Source organism: Giraffa tippelskirchi, chromosome 7 (assembly GCF_054371585.1).
Source record: "Giraffa tippelskirchi isolate mGirTip1 chromosome 7, T2T-mGirTip1v1.2.pri, whole genome shotgun sequence".
NCBI classification, from domain to species: Eukaryota; Metazoa; Chordata; class Mammalia; order Artiodactyla; family Giraffidae; genus Giraffa; species Giraffa tippelskirchi.
In genome coordinates this window covers 83439576-83459537 of record NC_137281.1, presented here as the reverse complement: position 1 = coordinate 83459537, position 19962 = coordinate 83439576, and the positions used below count along the sequence as shown (strand labels likewise).

Here is a 19962-nt window from a genome sequence, read left to right as displayed (position 1 = left end):
ATGGAACATTTTCATTTATTACTTCCCCTCTCTAGGCCCTCACACCCACATAAAAAGGGGCTTGGGCTGGAAGACCTTCAGACATAACATCTTGTTCTGTGTAAAGGTGTGAGAGGGGACCAGCAAGTGATGAAGTTACCGAAATCCTGCCCAGGCGTCGAGTCAGTCTTGGTGGGGAGAAGGTGGAACACTCAAATTGAAGGAGACATATTTCTTCGTACTAGGGCAGTCCCTATTTGTGTGGTATCTGAGTTGAGCTAAGAAAAAATACCTTTGAGTATCATTTGTTTTGGTCAGAATATCGGCATCCGGGAACCCCTCTAACGCCTCAGTTTCCTTCTGACGTTTTTGCCTTGTTGCTCTTCTCCAGAACTGTGTCTCCTCTCATCCTCTTCAGCAGTGGAGTAGGGTATCTGCCTCACTCCACTTTGGGGTCCACCAAGTTGAAAGCTCTCTTCACCCTGTCCTGTCCACCTAGAAAGAACCTGCCCCCTGGACCCTCAAGGCTGCCTTCCACTGCAGCCTTCTCTGGACCCTATTGCTTCTTGTTTATGGAGCTGTCAGAGTGCGAGTCTGTGTGCTTTCTGGCTCTTTTTCTTCTTATCCACACTATTATTGAAATGATCTGGGAGATGGGCACGTGGTCCCCACCGATCATGGAAACTGGTCCCCGGTGGGGACCTGGCTCCTTTTTGAAGACTCGTTGAATCCTGCCGGACCAGGAGCTCCTGGAGGGGCATGGAGCTCCTTTCTGTCTGTGGCTTCCTCCTTCCGCTCGTACAGGAAGGGGCTAGTCTGTATCAGAGATCCTTTGCTTCCTTTTTGTTGTTGGAGTAAGTCAGTCAAGGGATGGATTCCCTTTTTCTTCCTGTGTGGGGAAGATGTTTTTCATCTAGTTTTTACAAAATCCTAGGATACCAGGGAAAGGTGGTCCAGGCCAGACCTCAGTGGGGTGTCCCACTGATCTGCATGCAGAAAGTCTCCGTATCTGTGGGGAGCCCCTCTGTTGAAGTCTCCTTTGTGCGCTTTGCACATAATAGGTGCTCAGTAAACACGTTGCTTTTTCTTTGCTCAGGATTACTGTGGTGTCAGAGGGTGGAATTCCCATTCCCTGAGCCTTGTGAGTAGGAGGGGGGGGGTTGCTCTTGCAGGGCTTCCTCCTACTTCCTCCTCTGGCTCAGCATCCAGTTTCTTCATCAGTCAAATGAGGAGGTTGGACTGATTCCCAAAACGGGTATGGGATATGCTGGGTGTGGGCTGGGGCCGGTTTCACAGACACCCTTCCCTCCTTGGGGGAGTCGGGCATCTAAATAAGTCATTGCAATGCAGTGAGGTAAGTGCTAACAGGGCTAGTGTCACGGGAGTAGCACCCGGGGACAGAGCGGCTCATTCTTCCTGGGAAAGGGGAGTCGGGTCAGAGGAGACTACACCGGAGAAGACTACACCGAAGGGCTGTTACTTGAGCCCAGGCTTAAAGCGAGGGCCGTGTTCATTAGGCAGGCGCCCCCGGAGGCTCCTCTGGGGGTGGCAGCAGCCCTTGGAAACACAGCGCTATGTGTCCCGTGTCCCGTGTCCCGGAAGCCACAAGTCCACAAGTCTTGGGAACCCGCTGGGGGGAGGGGAGGAGGGACTCCACTTGGGGCGGGAGGCGAGGTGGTGACATGTTGCAGCCAAGTGATCTCCAAGGCCTCTCGGCGCTCACACTCGCTGCTCTGTGGCTCCTCCGTCCCCAGATGGCTCTCCAGGGCTGGCCCGCGTCCATCTGCCGGGCTGGGGGGTGGGGTGGGGGCCGCTCCCTGCGTCTGTCTCCCTCCCCTGCCGACTACCCCACCATCATCTGCTGGTTTGAACTTTATCCCCCAAAGTGGCATTGTCTTCTAGCTCATATTGGTAATTCTGTAATGACTGGTTATGACCCGCCCCCTCCCCCATATTTAATTCTCATCAGCCCAGCTCTCCACTTTGCTATTAATGATAGCAAGCCAGCAAAATAGCTTTCAACATGCCATTGACAGTCTGGTTTAAGAGAGCACTTGAAGTAGTGCTAGACAGCTGAAAGCACCCATAATTGTGTACCAGAGTGAGAACTGCACGCTCAAGGGCCTTGTTTTTATATGCTTAAAGGGACAATATCTTGTTTTCAACAAATGCTCTCCGAGACTCACAGCCAAGATGCGTTCTCTCCCCTTCTCTCCTTGCTTTTCTCACTTGGCTTTTGGTTTTTTTTTCCTCTTGCCTTTCAAAAGAAATGTTCCCTCTCAAGTTGAAGCTAAGGAGAAACTTAGGGAAGGGGGAATTTCCTGCCACCACAGAAGTAAGGTCTGGGGTGTCATCCACTGCAGGCAGCAAGTGGGGTATGCGGTGGGGGGAGGGGAATGGTGCCTCCCCTCAGGGTCTTCTGGAGGAGGTAATGGGGGGAGTTGCAGTTCTCCCCAGCAGTGATGTAGAGTTCTTCGGTGGCTAAGGATGTTGCACGGTGAGCATGAGGATGGAGTGGGGCAGGCTTCCAAGATGTCACCTTGTCACCATGGATGAACAGGCAGAGACCACCTGGGGGAGAAAGGGGTCGGCCTTTGAGGAGTCAGATTAGAACCCTCTAAGCCCTTGAAACCAGATTCTAGGAGGCCCTTCTGTACAGAGGTCCCTCTGGAAATCATGAGGATGAGTAGGGCAGGGACCTGCCTTCTGCAGGGGACATTCATCCCAGCTTCAGGGATTAACAGGGGGCCCCATTGACTCAGCCGTGAAGATTCTGCCCGAGAGCAAATACCTCCCTCCACTTCACCCCACTGACGTCATGACTTTGATGGTGCAATAGCCTTTTGAGAAGGGGTTCCCTTCACTGCTATAACCAAAGCCTTCCCTGACCCATTACAGGGTGAAGGAAGAACAAAGTTCCTAGCAGTGGAGCTGAGATGACCGGGGAGCCCCTTTGGGGTTGAGTCTGGCCGTGGCCATGGCCTTGTCTTCTTAGAGGGGCCCCATTTGTTCACTCGCCACGCGAGGAACACAGGTGGGATCCTGGGGCAGCTGCCGCCACCTCTAGATGCTGCCAAGAGAAAGCCTTTATCGAAGACAGAGTGAAAATTCTGCTCTGTAGTTAGAGACTATAATAATACAGGCTTCCACATTTGTGGAGCACTTGTTTGCAAAGCAGATAAGACATTTTTGTCTTAGAAACCTAAACTCACAGGCATGTGGGTCCAGGGCAAACACACACCAGGAGGATAGCGTCGGAGCGTGGCAGGAAAGGCCTGGGGTATGAAGATGACCTGTATACTTCAGGGTGCCACCCGGCTGTGTTCTTAATCTGGGGCTGGGGTGGGAGGGGAGTGTGTGGAGCAGCAGTGAGGCTGTGAGTGCTGCGAGGGACAAGACCATTTTGTATTCACAGAGGCTTCTGAGTCCGTCATGGGTGCACGGTGTGTATTTTGTGGGGGACTCGGACTGTTGGGCTTCCATGGTGGCTCAGTGGTAAAGAATCTGCCTGCCAATGCAGGAGACACAGGTTTGATCCCTGGGTTAGAAAGGTTCCCTGGAGGAGGAAATGGCAACCCACTCCAGTATTCTTGCCTGGGAAATCCTGTGGATAGAGAGGGGCCTGGCGGGCTATAGGGCTTCCCTGGTAGCTCCGTTGGTAAAGAATTTGCCTGCAATGCAGGAGACCCTTGTTCGATTCCTGGGTTCGGAGGATCCCCTGGAGAGGGGAATGGCTACCCACTCTTATATTCTGGTCTGGGAAATTCCATCGACTGTGTTGTCCATGGGGTCACAAATAGTCAGACATGACTTAGCGACTGAGTACGTACAAGCATGCACAGACCAGGACTGTAACATTCCAGTTTTGGGGGATGGGTCTCCTTGACCCTGTGTAACATCACAGACCTTCTGGGAAGGTTGCCAGGCTTTCTCAGGTTTCTGAGAGAGGCCTGTGGCTGCGAAAGTCTTGATTGTAGGAAGAAATATGTGTCATAAACCTGTATTTTAACGTGTCTTTAATAGGCTTAAGCACTTTCTATTTTTCCCCCCTTTCACATGACAGGACAGTGTGAGAGGGGAAGAAAGGAGAGGGGTGAAGAACCAGGTAGTTGGGGAGAGGTGATAAAGCAGAGGTATGAAGGGATAAGGAACGGGGAAGAGCCAGGAAAGCATGCTGGATTTAGATTATAGGAGGACCTGAGCGGCAGGAAGCAAGGGTTAATGGCTTGGAGGTAACTTAGTCAGTGATGCTTGTCATGCCTTAGCTATCTATATGGGCCTGGAGTTCCAAGTGCTGGGGCCTTATCTCATTGCCCTTTTAAATCCTTGATAACCATTGTTCACAGCTCTTCGACCCTTTTTTTTTCCTTTTAATACTGAACGAGAACTTTTTAGTTTGCACTGGAAGGCTACGTCTTCCCTCAAACGCAAAAAGAGTTCTTTCCAACTCTTTGCAACAAGGGGCAGGGGAGGAGATTCTTCCTGCCTGGTCAGCTGGGGAGGCTTTCTTTGGTTTTAGACCACCTAGCCAGTAGGTGAGGACTGTGTGATGAAGGGTTGGAGGAGGGGCCCCTACCCAGTCTCCCAGGACTTCTTAAGGGAGCGCCTTTAACAGATCTATTCTGCTGGTTTCGAACTGAACATCCTGGCAGATGCTTTGGGAATCAGTGGTGATACCTGCTGGGGAGGAGCAAGGCAGTTTAGAGTAGACTGGGGAACTAGGACAGCAGTCTGTCCTCCAGCTGCGGTGGGGCTGGGTACAGGCACTGTCAGACTTCCTGCCCAGGAAGACGTTGGGCAGACTCACGGGCCTGGGAGAAGCTGCGGGCTTCTGCTAAAGTCGCTTCAGTCATGTCCAACTCTGTGTGGCCCTGTGGACTATAGCCTGCCAGGCTCCTCTGTCCATGGAATTCTCCCGTCAAGAATACTGAAGTGGGTTGCCATGCCCTCTGGGGGATTTTCCCGACCCAGGGAGTGAATCTGCATCTACTGCATCACAGGCAGATTCTTTACTGCTGAGCCAGCGGGGAAGCCGGGGAGAAGCTGCAGGTGATACCAAATGGTCTAGAGTGAGGGTCTGAATGGTCTGATGGGAAGACAATACCGATGAGATGGGGCAGATGGAGGCCGTGAGCTGGCCAGGGCCTGATTGGTCCTTAAACCCTTAAACCCTTCCTCTGAGGAGACGGGGACGCTTCGTCAGAGCTCCATCACCCGTGGAGAGGGCTGCAGTCTGGCGTCATCTTGCTTGGCCTAAGAGCAGAAGTCCTAGGGCGCGACTCTGGAGGGACTGAGGTCAGGGACCCTGTCTCCCAGGGCTTCACACTTTATCCCAGGGGAACAGCTCTCTATGAAGCCAGCCAGAAGTGAGGAGCATTAGAGCCCCAGAGAGGCACCCTGCCCTTGCCAGGTCCTCCCCCTTTTGGCTTGACTCTGGCTGTGTCACCTGGGAAGTGTGTGTGGCACCATGGAGCTCAGTCTGCAGGAATTCCTTAAGGTGGTAGTGTATATGTGTGTATGATCATCTCTCTTAGCCTTTTTTTTTTTTTTTTTTAATTTATTTGTCTGTGCTGGGACTTAGTTGTGGCATGTGGGATCTAGGTCCCTCACCAGAGATGGAACCCAGGCTCCCTGCATTGGAGCTTGGAGTCTTAGCCACTGGACTACTAGGGAAGTCCCTTTGTTAGCCGTTTTTTGGTTTCTCTCTCATCTCTTACCTGATTCTTACCCCCCCTTCTCAAAGGACCACCTTTCCCTGGCTCTCCCTCTCTGTCCTTCTGACCACGCCCTTTCTTAGTCCTCTGGTTCTGCAGGAACATTGGGCATTTCCCATGCCTCCAGGTGATGGGTCATTGATAAACCCTTTTTCACAAAGGTGCCAGTGGAATCAGAGTTTCTTCATCAGAAGTCAGTTGGTTCTCAAAGGGGGGATCCTGGGAAGTTAGGGGCAGAGTACCAGGATCTGGGAGCTGGCCTGTCCTGGTGGCTAAGAGACAGGCTTTGGAGTCAGACAAACTTAGGTTTCAGTTCTCAATCAGGGTCTCCTGGCTGTATGACTTGGGGTGGCCTGTTTGTCCTCTGTAAACTTGAATTTGTAACAGAGGTGATGAGGATGCCTGCCTACCTTTAGAGCAGTGCTGCCTGACAGAACTTTCTGCAGTCATGGAAATGTCTGTCTTATTGTCCAGTGTGGTGGCCACCATCCCCATGGGGCTCTTGAGCCTTGGAATGTGTCTGCTGTGACCGCGGAACTGAGTTCAAATTGAGCTTTAGTGAACATTCACCAGCCATGTGTGGCCGGCGGCATCATATATGGGCCTGTGCATTTATAGAGTGTTTTGAGGATGATGTGAGATGATGTGTATTGACTGCTTAGCATAGCACCTCCTTTGTGTGTAGGGAGACCTCAACAAGGGCTTCTCACAACGGGACAGTCCTCAAAGCTGCCAAGGCCTCAGAGAGCAAGGGCCAGCTCCTTGGTATTGCTGATGTTGTAAGACTTCCCAGAGCCCTATCTCATTTGTGACCGGTTGGCTCCACCATGCCAGCCCTAGCATGTAGACATCTTAAGCCCCACCTCACAGTAGGAACACGGGTGTTTCAAGAGTTTAAGTGACTGGATTGCGGTCTCACGGTCGACCAGGGGCGGGTTCAGAACTGGGAACTAGGCTTGTTTCATTTGGACCAATGATCTTTATCCAGAGGCCACATCAAGGTGTGGTCTTTCGTGGTCTGCCCACTGGCCCACCTCCAGACCCACCTGTACGTCAATTCCAGTGTTGAGAAGTCCTCAGGCAGAGCTTTTAAGAATTCAGTGAAATGTAGTGTCAGTGATGTGTAGACCAGGGTTTCTCACCCTGGGCACTGTTGGCATTTGGGGGCCGAATAATTCTTTGTGGTAGGGTTGTCCTGGGGTGTTTAGCAGCATTGCTCTACCTCCTGATTCCAGTAGCACCACTTCAGTTGTGACACCCTAAAATGTCTCTAGACACTGCCAGATGTCCCTGGGGGAGCCAAAGCTGCCCTGCTTGAGAACCCGTGATGGAGGAGGAGGAAGTTTGGCTCTAGAGCCACTGCCTTGCTGCCCTTGCTGCTGGCTGACCTTGGGCAGCCAGGCCCTCTCTGGGCCTTGTTTTCTTCATCTGTAAAATGAGATGTTGAATGTGCTGGCAGTTTGGGAGGAGGCCAGCCTGAGAGGGAGCCAATCATATAAACAAGTTCCTAAATACCTGATCTTGACTTTTACGGCCTATGCAATGCCACCACTCCTGCCATCTTTGTCTGGGGAAGCAAGACCCCTCTGACACTTCTAAACTAGGAAAAGGACTTGCTCTTGGGTTGTGAACTTGGTGGTGAGCGTAAAATGGGGCTGTTTCTGCCCACAGTCAGTCTGTTAAGGAATACTCTGACATCCTGCTTTTGCCTTCCTGCCCCCTCCGCAGGTTTCCCAGAGAGCCCCATCCTTAAAATTCATAGCCAGTGCTTCATTTGTAGCACTGACCTTACAGGGAGACCCCCAAAATTTAACGAGCTGCCTCTGCAAGGGTAATGTGACTTTTACAGCCTGTTGAGGGGCAAAGGGAGATTTGCATAATGTTCCAAGGGGGATTAGATGGCTGGGGGTTGCCATGGCAACCCCACAGGGATGAATTGAGAATTTTTCCTCCTGGCAGGAGTTGGCCAATGGAGTCTGGGAAGGTGGGGGAGGGGGGCTGAGGGTTATCTGAGGGGAGGGAGGGGAGGGAGAGATGGGGAGGGGGTTGGTGGGTTTGTGTTGCCTGGGATGAATGGACAGTGTTGGGAGAAGCTGTAATTTGGAAAGACTTTCCCTGTTCCATCTACACAAGCAGGCTCTTTGAGAACCATTCCCTGGAGTGGGGGTGGGAGGCGAGCAGAGTTTAATGTGTTTTAGAAACCAAGAAATTAAAGTGAACAAATATTTAAAGATTATTGGATCTTGTTAACAGGAAGCCTGGTGGATGGAAACTGAGAGTCTGAGAAATGAAAGTCTTAGAGGCAGAGAGGGACTTGGCTGTCAAATTTCCAGGTCCCTCCCATGGAGTGGTGTCCACCCCCGTGTATCTGTGGGGTTGGAGTTGAATGCTTTCCAGGACAGGGCACTCGCTTGCACACAGCACCGAATTTGGTTTTGAGAGCACTGATTATTATCCTGAACCCAAGTCTGCCTCATTTATGTAACAGAAGCTGAGGTCCTAGCGCAGGACGCACCTGGGGCAGGAATGCAGGTCTCTGGACATCGCATTGCCAACTCTTTCCAGGGTTAGTGGCCTAGATGCTTCCTCTGTCCCTCCCACCCCTCCGCACCACCACCCCATACCACTCCCTCACTGACTCACTTAGCATCACCATTCCCGATTCCCTTCCTTCCTAGACTCTTGGCAGAAAATGTCTAAGGTTTCTGGTGAACACAGAAAAGGAAGAGGAGATTCCTTTCAGCGGAGCACATGGCAGAGTCATGTCACACCTAGGCCCCAAGGCTCCCTCGCCTTTCATCTGCCCTTGCTGGATAGGGGCTGCCATCCTTACTCTGTGTGAAGGGCATGGGGGCCAGGGTCAAAGGCCAGCCCCCGGCAGCGTCCCTTCCCTCCCCCAGGAGACAGATCCTCAGGGTCATGCCAGGGCTGGGCCTTTTCTTGTTCCAAGCCCTCCCGGCATAAAGAATTCAGCAGGCTTCCTCGGAAGCATAAATATTTAATGGCGTTGTAGTTATATATAATTTGATCAATATGTCAGTGCTAAAAGGGCCTTTAAGGAGGCTCACCTATCATTGAGTGATCTGTGATGTAAACCTCCCCGGCCCCTCCAGGAGCAAGGGTCATTATCTCCCTGGCTGCTAAGTGGGTCATTTATTCACCCCCTTCTTAAAGATACCGTGGACAGTTCTCTCATTGAGCCTGGTAGGGATGGAGCGGGGCCTCGGAGCCCCACCCCGGCTTTTGTAGAGGCCTCATCCCTCCCTGGACTTCCTTCTCTCTGGTGATAAAACACCCACTTATTTTATTTCAGTGCTCTCTGAGTTTGGTCCGAGGAGAAACTGCCTGGCAAGGAATTTCATCTTGTAGTCCAATAATTGAGGGCCTATCAATTTAGAATTGCCCAGGAAATGCAATGGGATATTTTAAGGTAAAATTACCTGGATGCATTGTTCTGGAATCTTCTAATATTTGACTGCTAGGTGACTGTGGCACCTGGCCGCTGGTGATTCCACCTTCTGTGCGGCCTCCAACCTCTCCCTGTGCCCCTGTGATGTTACTTCAAGATGAGATAGACTCACTTTGAATACCCCAGGGCTTAAGTCAGAGAGCTAGGTAAAACCCGATTCAAATTCAAGAACCTCAGAGCAGACTGAAGTAGTCACCCCAGACATACACGCTTCAAGAGGCCCGGCCACCAGGGTGTGACTTTTCAGAGGTCACATGGCTTGTCAGACGACGGAGCTGGCAAGAAAGCCAGCATTCCCTGTGGCTTGGAATATAACTCATGTCTCACATAGGTTCATCTTTCCTCAGTTCATCTTTTCACACACATCCAGAAACGCATCTCCGGAATCACACAGCTCTTTCCAAGAGTCTGTGTGGTTGTCCTGTGAAGAAGTCCTTGTTTTAGAAGCGAGACCAGGAAGCTAAGAGCGGCCCCTTGGCTGCCTCACAGAGAGGCAATGGTTTCTTCCTGCTGAATGACCTTGAGGAGCCCTTTCCTGGCTGGCTGCAGCTCCTTCTGAATCACGGAAAGGAGCAGCTGGACACTTACAGATAGGGTAGGACATCCCTGCTTTTGCCCGCTCTGTGACTGTTGTGGGCAGTTTGGCTGATGGACACACTCGAATGGTTCGCGTGCCATGAAGACTGGTCCCAGGGACCAAGCCCCAGCCAGCCCCAGTCTCGCCCACCACTCAGCATCCATCCACATTTCGAGGTCCATCCACATTTCGAGGTGGCTTGCCTCTTCTTTGCTCGTCCTTTAAACTCATGCTCGGCTCTATTTTTCTGAGCTTTCTGGAGGAATCCCTGTGTCACAGAGCAACTTGGGAGCGTTTAGTATTCTCAAACTCTAAAGGATGGCTCTTGGATCTTATTATCGTCCCCCTGTTTTGCAGACAATAAAATTGAAGCCCAGATGAGGGAAAGGATTTGCCCAAAGCCACGCAGGTCATTTCTGTGTGGCTCAGGGTTCAGAACTCTAAAGCAGTCAGGTTCCTCCCTCTCCTTGTTTGTATTTGGCTGAGGTTAGAATGAAATCTGCATTTTTCTAGACCTAATCAGTACGGGCAGTTTAAATACCAGAGAGATAGTCTCGGGGAAGTGGCTGTCAGCTATTTCTTGAGCAGGCATTTAAATTTAAAAAAAGAAAAGCTGAAGACTGGCTGAAGGCTGCAGGCCAGGAGCAAGAGGCTGCTGAGGGTGTGGGCCAAGGGCAGGTTCCATCCCCCTTAAGTGTCCTGGGCCAAAGGTCAGAAGGATGGGAACAGCAGCAAATGTGAGTGGCCGGGTGTGACTGGAGCAGCGTATTTTGAGAAAGCCCTCTGTTTACAGCAGGATGCTCAGAGATCCTGCTACAATGAGGAGATGATTGTGTGAATGGGAGTTCCTAAGGCACACTGAGCAGACAGCTCTTGGGGAAATTACACTCACCCCCTACTATCCTGTGTTCCGACATCTATTTGCTTAACAGTCTCGATGGAGACGCGGGGCAGATGTTCCTCCCGCAGCCAGAGCCAGTTGGGAGTGCAGACTCCGGATTTCGCAGGATCTCTGTGCACGCTTCTCTGTGTTGAGTAGATTAGTTCCTTCTGAGGAATGATGTTTTTCCACCAGCAAAGCTGCCTTCTTTGAACCATACTTGAAAAGAAACTTTCAAAGGCAGCACCAGGCTCCCCAAACACCTCTTTCCAAAGGAAGCCATCCTCCAGCTGCCTGGCACTCGCCTCCTCCCAGGTTCTCCTCCAAGGCTCTGACTCAAAAGGCAGTGGCTTTGCTGAGGCTGAGATGGAGGGAAGGGTGGAGGTCTACCCCGCGAGCCCCAGCTGCCGTATTGATAACGGGATGCCCGGCATTGCCAAAAGGAGTTTTCCAACGTAGGTTCTAGTTCCAATTTGTGATTTGTGACCTGTCCTGATTGTTAAAGTCACACGTCTTGATTCTTTTTTTCTTTCCTTTCTTGGAAGTGATGTTTAGAGCTTGTTTGAATTGGATCAAATGCTGTTTTAACAGCTGTTCTAATCGGAAATGCTGTCAATTATTAACCCTGACAGTAGTTTTTCTTTCAAAAATACTTCTTTGAGCGCTCTCAAAATGTCAAAATTTGGCTTCTTGGTAGGAAGTCGTTTAGTGAAGTTGTTTAATTGCCAGGCGCCAGTTTCTCCATCTGAAAACTGGAGATTTATAGGAAGTGCCTTCCCTATAGGGTTCTTGTGAGTTCACACATGTAAAATGCTCAGAACAGCTGGATCTGTGGATGTTAGCTATTATTATTATTGTTGTTGTTAAGAGTGGTTCTGTCAGGCCAACTTTCTATTTGCAGAGCTACCCATCCTCAGTCACCATCCTCAAAAAAATAAACAAAAAATTAAAGTCGTTTAGGGAACAGTTTCCCTGTTCATTCTTTGACCCTCTGGTGTATGCTGAACTCAGGTTTGGATTGATCTGTGTGCTTAGCTGCCCAGTCGTGTCTGACTCTTTGCAACCCCGTGGATTGTAGCTGCCAGGCTCCTCTGTCCATGGGATTTCCCATGGAATGGGTTGCCATTTCCTTCTCCTGGGGATCTTCCCAACCCAGGAATGGAGTTCACTTCTCCCTTGTCTCCTGCATTGAAGGAGGATTCTTTACCACTTAGCCACTGGTTTAGAGATGACCAAAGCTCAATTCCTGCTTCCATGTGGTGGGGAGACCAGGAGGGCGGTGCTGCCCATGGCAGGGGACAGTCCCAGCTGGGAGGGATGGGATTTACATGCTTTCTCCACGCCCACTTTCCCCCAGAAAAAATCCCCAGACCCAAGGGACCAAGGGTGACACCACCTCCCTCCCCTACCCCCCAACCCTATATAGTCCTGACTCATGATGAGCCAGAGTCCTTCCTGCCTCTCAGAGAGGCTGCTTTTCATTGTGTCTGGCCCCAGGAGAAAGCCTGAAGGCTGGTATCCCAAGCCTCTGGAGTATTCTGTATCTTGTTCTGCTGATTCTTGGTTGACTTGTGGGGTTGGGAGGCAAGAACTGTTCCCCATGCTGGAAAGGAGAGATGAGAGGGGACTTGCTCTGAGCAACCCAACCATGGTCACCTTGTAGCCTGGATGCCAAGCCTGGAACCAGGTAGAGCTACATGAATCCCAGCAGGTTGTTCCTGATAACCAGAGGATGCTGGGCTCTGGACCAGGCCATGCAGGGGAAGATTCTACCTGGAGGCAGCCTATGGCCACACATTTGCTAAAAGATGCGGGGAAGGGAAAGGTTGGCTACTTCTTATTTTGTCCTTTCACCTACCAAAATCTTGACACTTGACCTGTTTGCTAGAGGAAGTAAGCAACAGCTAGGACTCCTTTATGGGCTTCCCAGGTGGCGATAGTGTAAAGCACCTGCCTGCGGATGCAGGAGATGGAGGAGACCTAGGTTCGATCCCTGGGTTGGGGAAGATCCCCTGGGGGAGGGCGTGGCAACCCACTCCAGCATTCTTGCCTGGAGAATCCAATGGACAGAGAGAGGAGCCTGGTGGGCTACAGTCCAAAGTATCGCAAAGAGCCAGGCACGACTAAAACAACTTAGCATGCACACACAGGACTCCTTGATAACCACCAACCCTCAAAATGGTAAGACCTATAGCTATTGAGTGGGCCAAAGTGACAGGGAAGGTTCAGAGCCTGCCGCCTGCCTTCCTGGCTGAGGAGCGGGCAATAGCTAGGGACCCACTGGGTGCCTTGTGACTGGTCCGGCTCTTGACCACTGCTTGAGCTGCTGCCCACCCCACCTGCCGGTTGTAGGTCAGCCCTTTGTCCACCACTGCCCCTCCCCCCAATGCTGCCTGCTGCAGCAGGCCCACATCCTCAGCCAGGGGACATTGTAATATGAAGTCTTGAAACACACATGGAGGGAAACCAGTGAGATTCTTTTGTCTCTAGATTTTACTGGGCATCTATCATGTACCAGTCTCTGCTATGCCAGTCATTTGAGGTAAGAGACATTGGACCAGTGAGCTCCCTAAGCTCATTGGTAAGGATGATTTATTTTGTTTATGTCTCTTTGCTTTGTGTTTTAAATAAAACTTTCTAGTCTTATTTGGCACATAAACATGTGACAGGTGAGTGATTATGTTCTATACAGGTTTGGACTGAGCTGATTGTTTTTAGAATTCCTGATATATACAATTCTGACTCTTATATTTCATCTCCCTTTCCCACTATCAATCAGTGTGGGAGAAGAAAAAGTGAAAAGAAATGAGAAGGGACCCTGTTTTGGACTAGAACTCTTTCCACTTACCTAGATTAATAATTTATACAATAGTTAGTAATTGTCCCAGGAGCCTTATAAGTATGAATGATGGGCATCGAGTGGGTGGAGGTCAGGGATGCTGCTAAAAACTCTACAATGCCCGGAACAGCCCCACCCAACAGAGTTTTATCTGGCCCCAAATATGTGTAGCAGGGCTTCTCAGGTGGCTCAGTGGTGAAGAATCCACCTGCCATGCAGGAGACTCAGGTTCGATCCCTGGATTGGGAAGATCCCCTGGAGGAGGAAATGGCAACCCACTCCAGAATCCTTGCCTGGGAATCCTATGAACAAGAGGAGCCTGGCAGGCTACAGTCCATGGGGCCGCAAAGAGTCAGACACGACTGAGCACGTATGTGGATAGCACTGGTGCTCTGACAAACCCTACTGTACAGTGTCCTTGCTGAAGTAAACCCTGAAAGTACAGGGCTGTGAGTCCCTTGGAACTCAGCCGAGGATGAGTTTGGAAATGTAGGGACCATTATTGGCACTGGTTGGTTCAGGATATGAGGGACAGTCTTTCGCACCAAAGACTTGCTTTACCTCCAGTACCCAATCTAGAGTGTTCCAGGAGAGAGCTGTGATCCCCACCCAGGAGCCCCTGATGCTCTGGACAAGGGGGTCTGTGTTGGAACCTGCACTGCAACCAGCAGCCCCAGGACGTGTGCACACAAAAGCCCACAGATTCCCAGTCCAAGAGCTGTCTCTTCACCAACCAGAGGCATCTTCATCAGTGGCTGGGGGTGGGTTGCAGTGAGGGGTTGGGGTAGGTAGGGGTGCTGGCGCCAGGAATTCTCCTTAGGGCCAGGGTCTGTTTGTAAGCCTTCAGACAGCATTGCTTTTACTTTAAATGCACAAGGATTTCTCATCCGGAGTCATTTGACATGCAGATGATCACAGATTTTTAAAGGCTGTTGTCATGGTTTTGTCTCTGAAAGATTGCTATGTGCTGATGAGAGCTCTGAAGCCAGCTCTAGGACCTCAGTCCCGGCAGCCTTGGGATTCAGGATGAGATAAGAGAAGCAATTCTGAGACTTGTCTGTTAGGGGTCCTCAGCCTTCCTGTCTGGACTGTTAACCTTTTAGCCCCACTCTTTTTTCTTTTTTTAAACCATTCTTCATTTGAGATGGCTCACACAGAACATGGATGGCAAAAACAGTTGATGTTTTTCTTTCTTCTTTTTTATTTTTTTAATATTTATTTGTCCATGACTGATGTTAGTTGCAACATGCAGGATCTTCAATCTTCATTGCGGCATGTGGGATCTAGTTCCCTGACCAGAGATTGAACTTGGGCCCCTTGTATTTTGAGCACAGAGTCTTAGCCACTGGACCACCAGAGAAGTCCCCAGTTGATGTTTTTCTGAATGTGATCTTTTCTGGAGTGTTAGGGGTGGGGCAGAGAATTGATCTGCCTTTCTGTGATCAACTTAGATGAAGGGCTAGGGTTCCGATAGTTAGGTCATGAGCAGCATCTCAGAGAAGGCAGGGCTTGATCTACCCAGAAGGAAGCATCGATGGTGGGATTTCCGGCTGGACAGCATTAGAAGGGCGAGGGATTGGTCTGCTGGGGGAGAGGCAGCAGTGGAAAGTGGGGGCAAGGGAAACCCTCTCAGCTGCACATCACTAGGCATGAGGCTGGCCCCAGGGAGCACTTGGCACATGCATCCGGGGGTCTTCCACCACTTCCTGATGTGTCTGGGAGTCTGAGTCTGAATTGCAGTTGCCCGTGGGGCCACTGGGCATAGCAGTTCCTTCTTACCGCCCTGCGTCCGCTCTCATGAAAGGTTTCGCCACAGTGGGTGGTGTGGGGGTTGTTCTCGTTTAGCTTTGCATTGTTTTGGTTAGGGCTTCCATTCCAGAGGAGGCAAACTGTATACTCTGAACCAAACATGGAGACCACCGCTGATAGGAAATTGGAGCTCCTGGAAATTGGGTTGCTTGGAGGGAGTTGGAAGGAATTGCTTCACGCTGTGGATTCAGCAAGGCCTCCTGGCAGGAGGTCCGTAGAGGGTGGAAGGACGGAGCCTGTCCAGGGCCTGTGGTTTGGCGGGGGGTTGCCCTTCCGTAGTCTGACATTTTGGCAACTTGATTTATTTGCCTGAGCCTCACGCCATCTCTTTCCCTTTGCAGACAGAGATTGCGAAGAGACTGAACACGATTTTAGCACAGATCATGCCTTTCCTGTCACAAGAGGTAAGACCTCCTTTCGCTTTGTCTTCTGTGCCTTGCCAGAACGGCCCCTGTCCATCCGTTCATGTGGACAGAAGTGGACCTGGGGCTTTACATAACCTTCTCTGGCATATCAGAGGGGCTGTTTGCTCCTTCTTCTGGTGGATGCTATTCCATGCTTCTGCCTGAGCCCTGAGAGGAGGGTCTCGGCCTGTGACGGAGCCAACAGCGGGCAGTGGGTACCTCTGCCTCCTCCCATTCCCACCCTTCGGCCCATCCAAGCCAGCATTCCCAGCCTCAGCTTCCCCATGCCCCAGCATCCACACCTGGAGACATCTAAGAGCAAGGAAGCCTGCCCAGTCAGTGCCAGGAGCCAGACCCTCTGGGGGGAACCACTTACCCAAAGGTTTCTGACTCATCAGAGGGACGACTGAGTCAGTCACATCATCTTCTAAGCGCACTTTCCAGAAGACCCCCCACCCCACCCCGCCCCACCTGAGACAGGGCTGGACTGGTGGGCAGCAGGAGAAAACCCTCTCCAAGGAGGCCTCTTGGTGCAGGGCAGATGGGTGGGCTGCCTGAGGGGCCCATAGAGCTCACTCCAGCTCAGACAGGCCTGCCCTCCAGGCCCCCTCCGTGGCCGAGACCACCTGCACTCCCTCCTGGGTGGTAGGTCTCTTGAGTGGGAGTACTGACCCTTACCTGGTTGAATTCCTGTAAAAGCAGGATGTAAGTGATGTCCTTGGTCTTGCAGCCCAGTAGGGGAGACAGCTGCCTTATGAAGCCAGTACTACTCCAAGGCTGGAGGGAATGAATGCTCTAAAAAAGATTTAAAAAAAAAATAAACTTAATTTTTTTAGAGTGATTTGAGGTTCATGGCAAAACTGAGTGGAAGGTACAGAGCTATCCCCCAGTCTTCCCCACCATCAGCATCCCAGCCTGGAGTAATTGATGAACCTGCCTCAACACATCATCACCCAAGTCCATAGCTTAGATCAGGGTTCATTGTGCCATGTTTTCCGTCTATTTAGACACATACTTTTTTGGTTTGTTTTCTATTTAGATAGATACAGGTTGTGTATCTTTCTTCTGAACCCTTTGAATGTAGTTGCAAACATCCTGACAATTCACAGCATTCTCTCCCTACTCAAGCTGCCTCTCCTAAAAACAGGACACCTTGCTATTGTATGGACTACAATATTGTCACTGCATCTAGAAAGTGAATAATCATGCAGCAGCATCGTCTGATGGCCAGCTCTTTCTCAGATGCCTCAGATAAAGATTTTGTTCCTGTGGTGGAGGGCGACAGTTGACAAATAGCCATCTTTTGGCTTGTTTATATTAACTTAAAATTATGGGACGTTTTCATTACAAAAGTAATACATGCTCATTGGAAAGGGTTTAAAGGGCTCCCCATCCCCCAGGTCCTGTTTTGGTCAGTGGCCCTGGTCTGCCTCCTGTTAGGACTGTCACCCTGCCTGTCCCGTGTGGTCCCCCCCACCCCCATGCCCCCTTGGGCAGGGAATGCCGCCACCTCTAACCTGTACCGTGTTCCTCCAGCACCAGCAGCAGGTGGCGCAGGCGGTGGAGCGAGCCAAGCAGGTCACCATGACAGAGCTGAACGCCATCATCGGGGTACGTGGACTCCCCAATCTGCCTCTCACCGTGTGTATAGCCCTTTTATTCCTCTCGTTTACCATAACCAGAGACAGACCCTGACCTCAGCTGGCCCCAAAGAATGGCGGCCCCAGGGCTCCAGGGCCTCCAGCATCTCATGGGCTTGGACCCACCTAGATATCTTCCCCAATGGCTCCCCAGTTGCCTCCCAGTCCCCAAATTAAAGGGGTATCTGACACACCCCAATCCACCTCTAAATTCATCAGCCCCATCCTACCCTGGCTTTTGGTGTCTCCAACAAAGAAGGGGTGGGCTCTGGGATCACCTTGGAGGCCAGCCTGATTTCTCCCACCTCCCTGGGTGGCCTGTCCCTTCCCTGGCAAAGATCTGCCCTTCTTTGGCCTCCTGGGGTCAGAATTGTCTCTGCTGCTCTGTGATGTGAAGCGTGCTGTGGCATTCGGGTCTGGGCCTTGCTGTCCTGTGTGCTGAGCTGCCGGGCTGAGCATCCATCATGGACCTGTGTGAAGTCCAGCCAGGACCCCTGGCCAGGTCTCCCTGACTGACTGTGGGTCCCCAAAGGGACTTCTGAACAATATACATTCCAGGGCACACCCTCAGAATTCTTTTCCATCAGTCTGAGGTGGGACAGGGAATCGGTATTTTCCGGCTTGGGAAGCAGTAGGCTAGCTGGGTAGGGTCTCTCTAGCCCTTTGATTGGTCTTCACTTCTTTTCTGGTCCTTAAGTGTGGTCGTTATTTCAAGGTGGAATTAAAGGTGCAGAATATTCTGGCTTGGTGAGATAAATGATGTCTCTGGGCTCTTGATTCTGGGGAGAAGCCTGGGGCCCTCTATTCTACTTCCATTTCTTCCCGGTGTGGCCTCAGCAGATCCTTTCTTTTCCTCGCACCCTAGTCTCTGTGTCTGTTACAGGAGAGGGCTGGACCATCTCATCTCTTTGGGCCAGGAATGCTGGGAGGGCAGGGTTGGAGTGACAGAGTGATGCTGGCAGATCCTCACCCTTCATCATGTCAGTGGGACCCATGATGGTTATGGGGTTCTGTTTTTCTGGTCTGAGTTTCCTGCGAGGGGCTGGGCAGAGGAGCGTTAGCCTGGTCTGAATCCTGGCAGTGCTGAGGGAGGGGCAGACCCTTACCTGCTGTGCAGGAGGAGCGGAGAGGAGGCCAGGAAGGAGAATATGAGTGGGTGGTAACTGTTTCTAGCCAGTGATCCCCCCAGCAGGGAAACCATAATATTGTACAGTTTGAGGTCTCCTCGGAGAGCACCCAGCCCAGGGTTGTGCAGCCTCGAGGCTGATGAACTCTGAGGCAGGATGCTTTGTGAGGATGCATGGGAGGGTGTTCAGCAGCAGCCCTGGTCTCCACCCACTGGATGCCGGTCTCCACCCACTGGATGCCGGTCACCTCCACACACAGTCGTGATACCCCAAAACGTTTCCAGACATTGCAAAATGTCCCGCTGGGGGACCGGGGGCAGTGCATGAAAGGGCCCGAGGTGGAGAACCACTGATTCAACTGATGCCCTTGCTTTATAGAGGTTTGGGAGTGACTCATTGACAGTCAGTCACACGGGGTTCCGGAGCAAAGTCAGGCCAGATGCCCCAGGCTGGCTTTCGGCTCAAGGTTCCTCCCCTGCCACCCCCTGTCCAGTCCAGCCCTGGGGTGGGGCCAGTGTCCTCCTCCTCAGTGGCCAGTTCGCAGCTGGATGGCTGTGCTGAGAGTGGCAGACAAGGGCTCAAGGTGGGAAGTGCCTTCTCTGAAGTTTCTCCTCTCCCACCCCCTCACCCCCATCCATATTGTAGGCCCAGCTCTCCTACCCCTGCAGTGGCCACAGTGGGGTTCCCTCCCCTCACCCCCCCCCCCCCGTCTCCCCCTTTGGAATTAAAATCCTCTTATAAAAATAATGTTTTAAAAAAAAAGTTCTAAGAAAAGAGTGGAATTGGGGAGAAGAAGCACTGCCAGGATTAGCTCTGCTTCCTTCAAGGAGTATTTAGGAAGCTACGCGTTAGGTCAAGGCAGCTTGAGGCAGATATTGGAATTCAATTAAAGCCAACGAGTGGGGCCTGTGACCCCCATTTTCGAGGTAATTGCTTCTCCAGCTCTGAGTGAACGCAGCCGTCGCCCTGTCATTAAGCAGGCAGCCGTCTAATCGCTGTGCCTGACAGAGCCTCACAAGGCAGGAATTACGGACAGGCTCTCGAGCTGGGGCATCTCTCGAAGGAGGGAAAGAGGCAGAGCGGGCTTGTGGCCGGCTGACTCAGGAAAGTGATGGGGAGGAAGGTGGTGAGGGGCCGGGCGTCCTGCCCCAGCAGTAAAGGGCAGGGAAGGGAGGCCCCAGGAGGCCCTGACAGCAGCTGGTGCCTGCCCCGTGGCACAGCTGGATTTGCCCCTCTGCAGGAAGGAGTGGGCCGGCCTCCTCGTCTGGGAGCTGGGGGGCCTCGGGCAAGTCAGCTAGTTCCTCCAGGCCTGTTTCTCCATCTGTGGAGAGGTGAAGGGCTGGGCAAGTGTTGAATGATGTGCCCGCTGCAGTCAGTCGTCTGGGCTCTCTTGGGCATGAGGTGGAAGGATTCTGCCTTCGTGCCTTGTCTTATGTCAGAGAGAGGTGAGAGATCGGGTATCTGGCATGCCTGATCACTGGCGTGCACATGGGTTAGAGGATTTCTAGGCTCTTTCCTCCAGGT

At 51.7% G+C, this 19962-nt stretch overlaps 1 protein-coding gene across 13 annotated transcripts in view; it reads left to right on the top strand.

Annotated features, from left to right (window-relative positions):
* TLE3 (TLE family member 3, transcriptional corepressor) overlaps positions 1-19962 on the top strand; it is a 47398-nt gene that overhangs the window by 6487 nt on the left and 20949 nt on the right. For 7 of the 13 annotated variants that reach the window (XM_081517214.1, XM_081517210.1, XM_081517209.1 and 4 more), the window contains exons 5-6: positions 15609-15671; positions 17208-17282. In XM_081517214.1, the coding sequence (XP_081373340.1) occupies positions 15609-15671; positions 17208-17282 (138 nt within the window). Of the gene's footprint in view, positions 1-13115; positions 13162-15608; positions 15672-17207; positions 17313-19962 lie in introns of those variants that run through there. The other 6 variants (XM_081517204.1, XM_081517202.1, XM_081517203.1 and 3 more) reach the window with 2 other exon arrangements.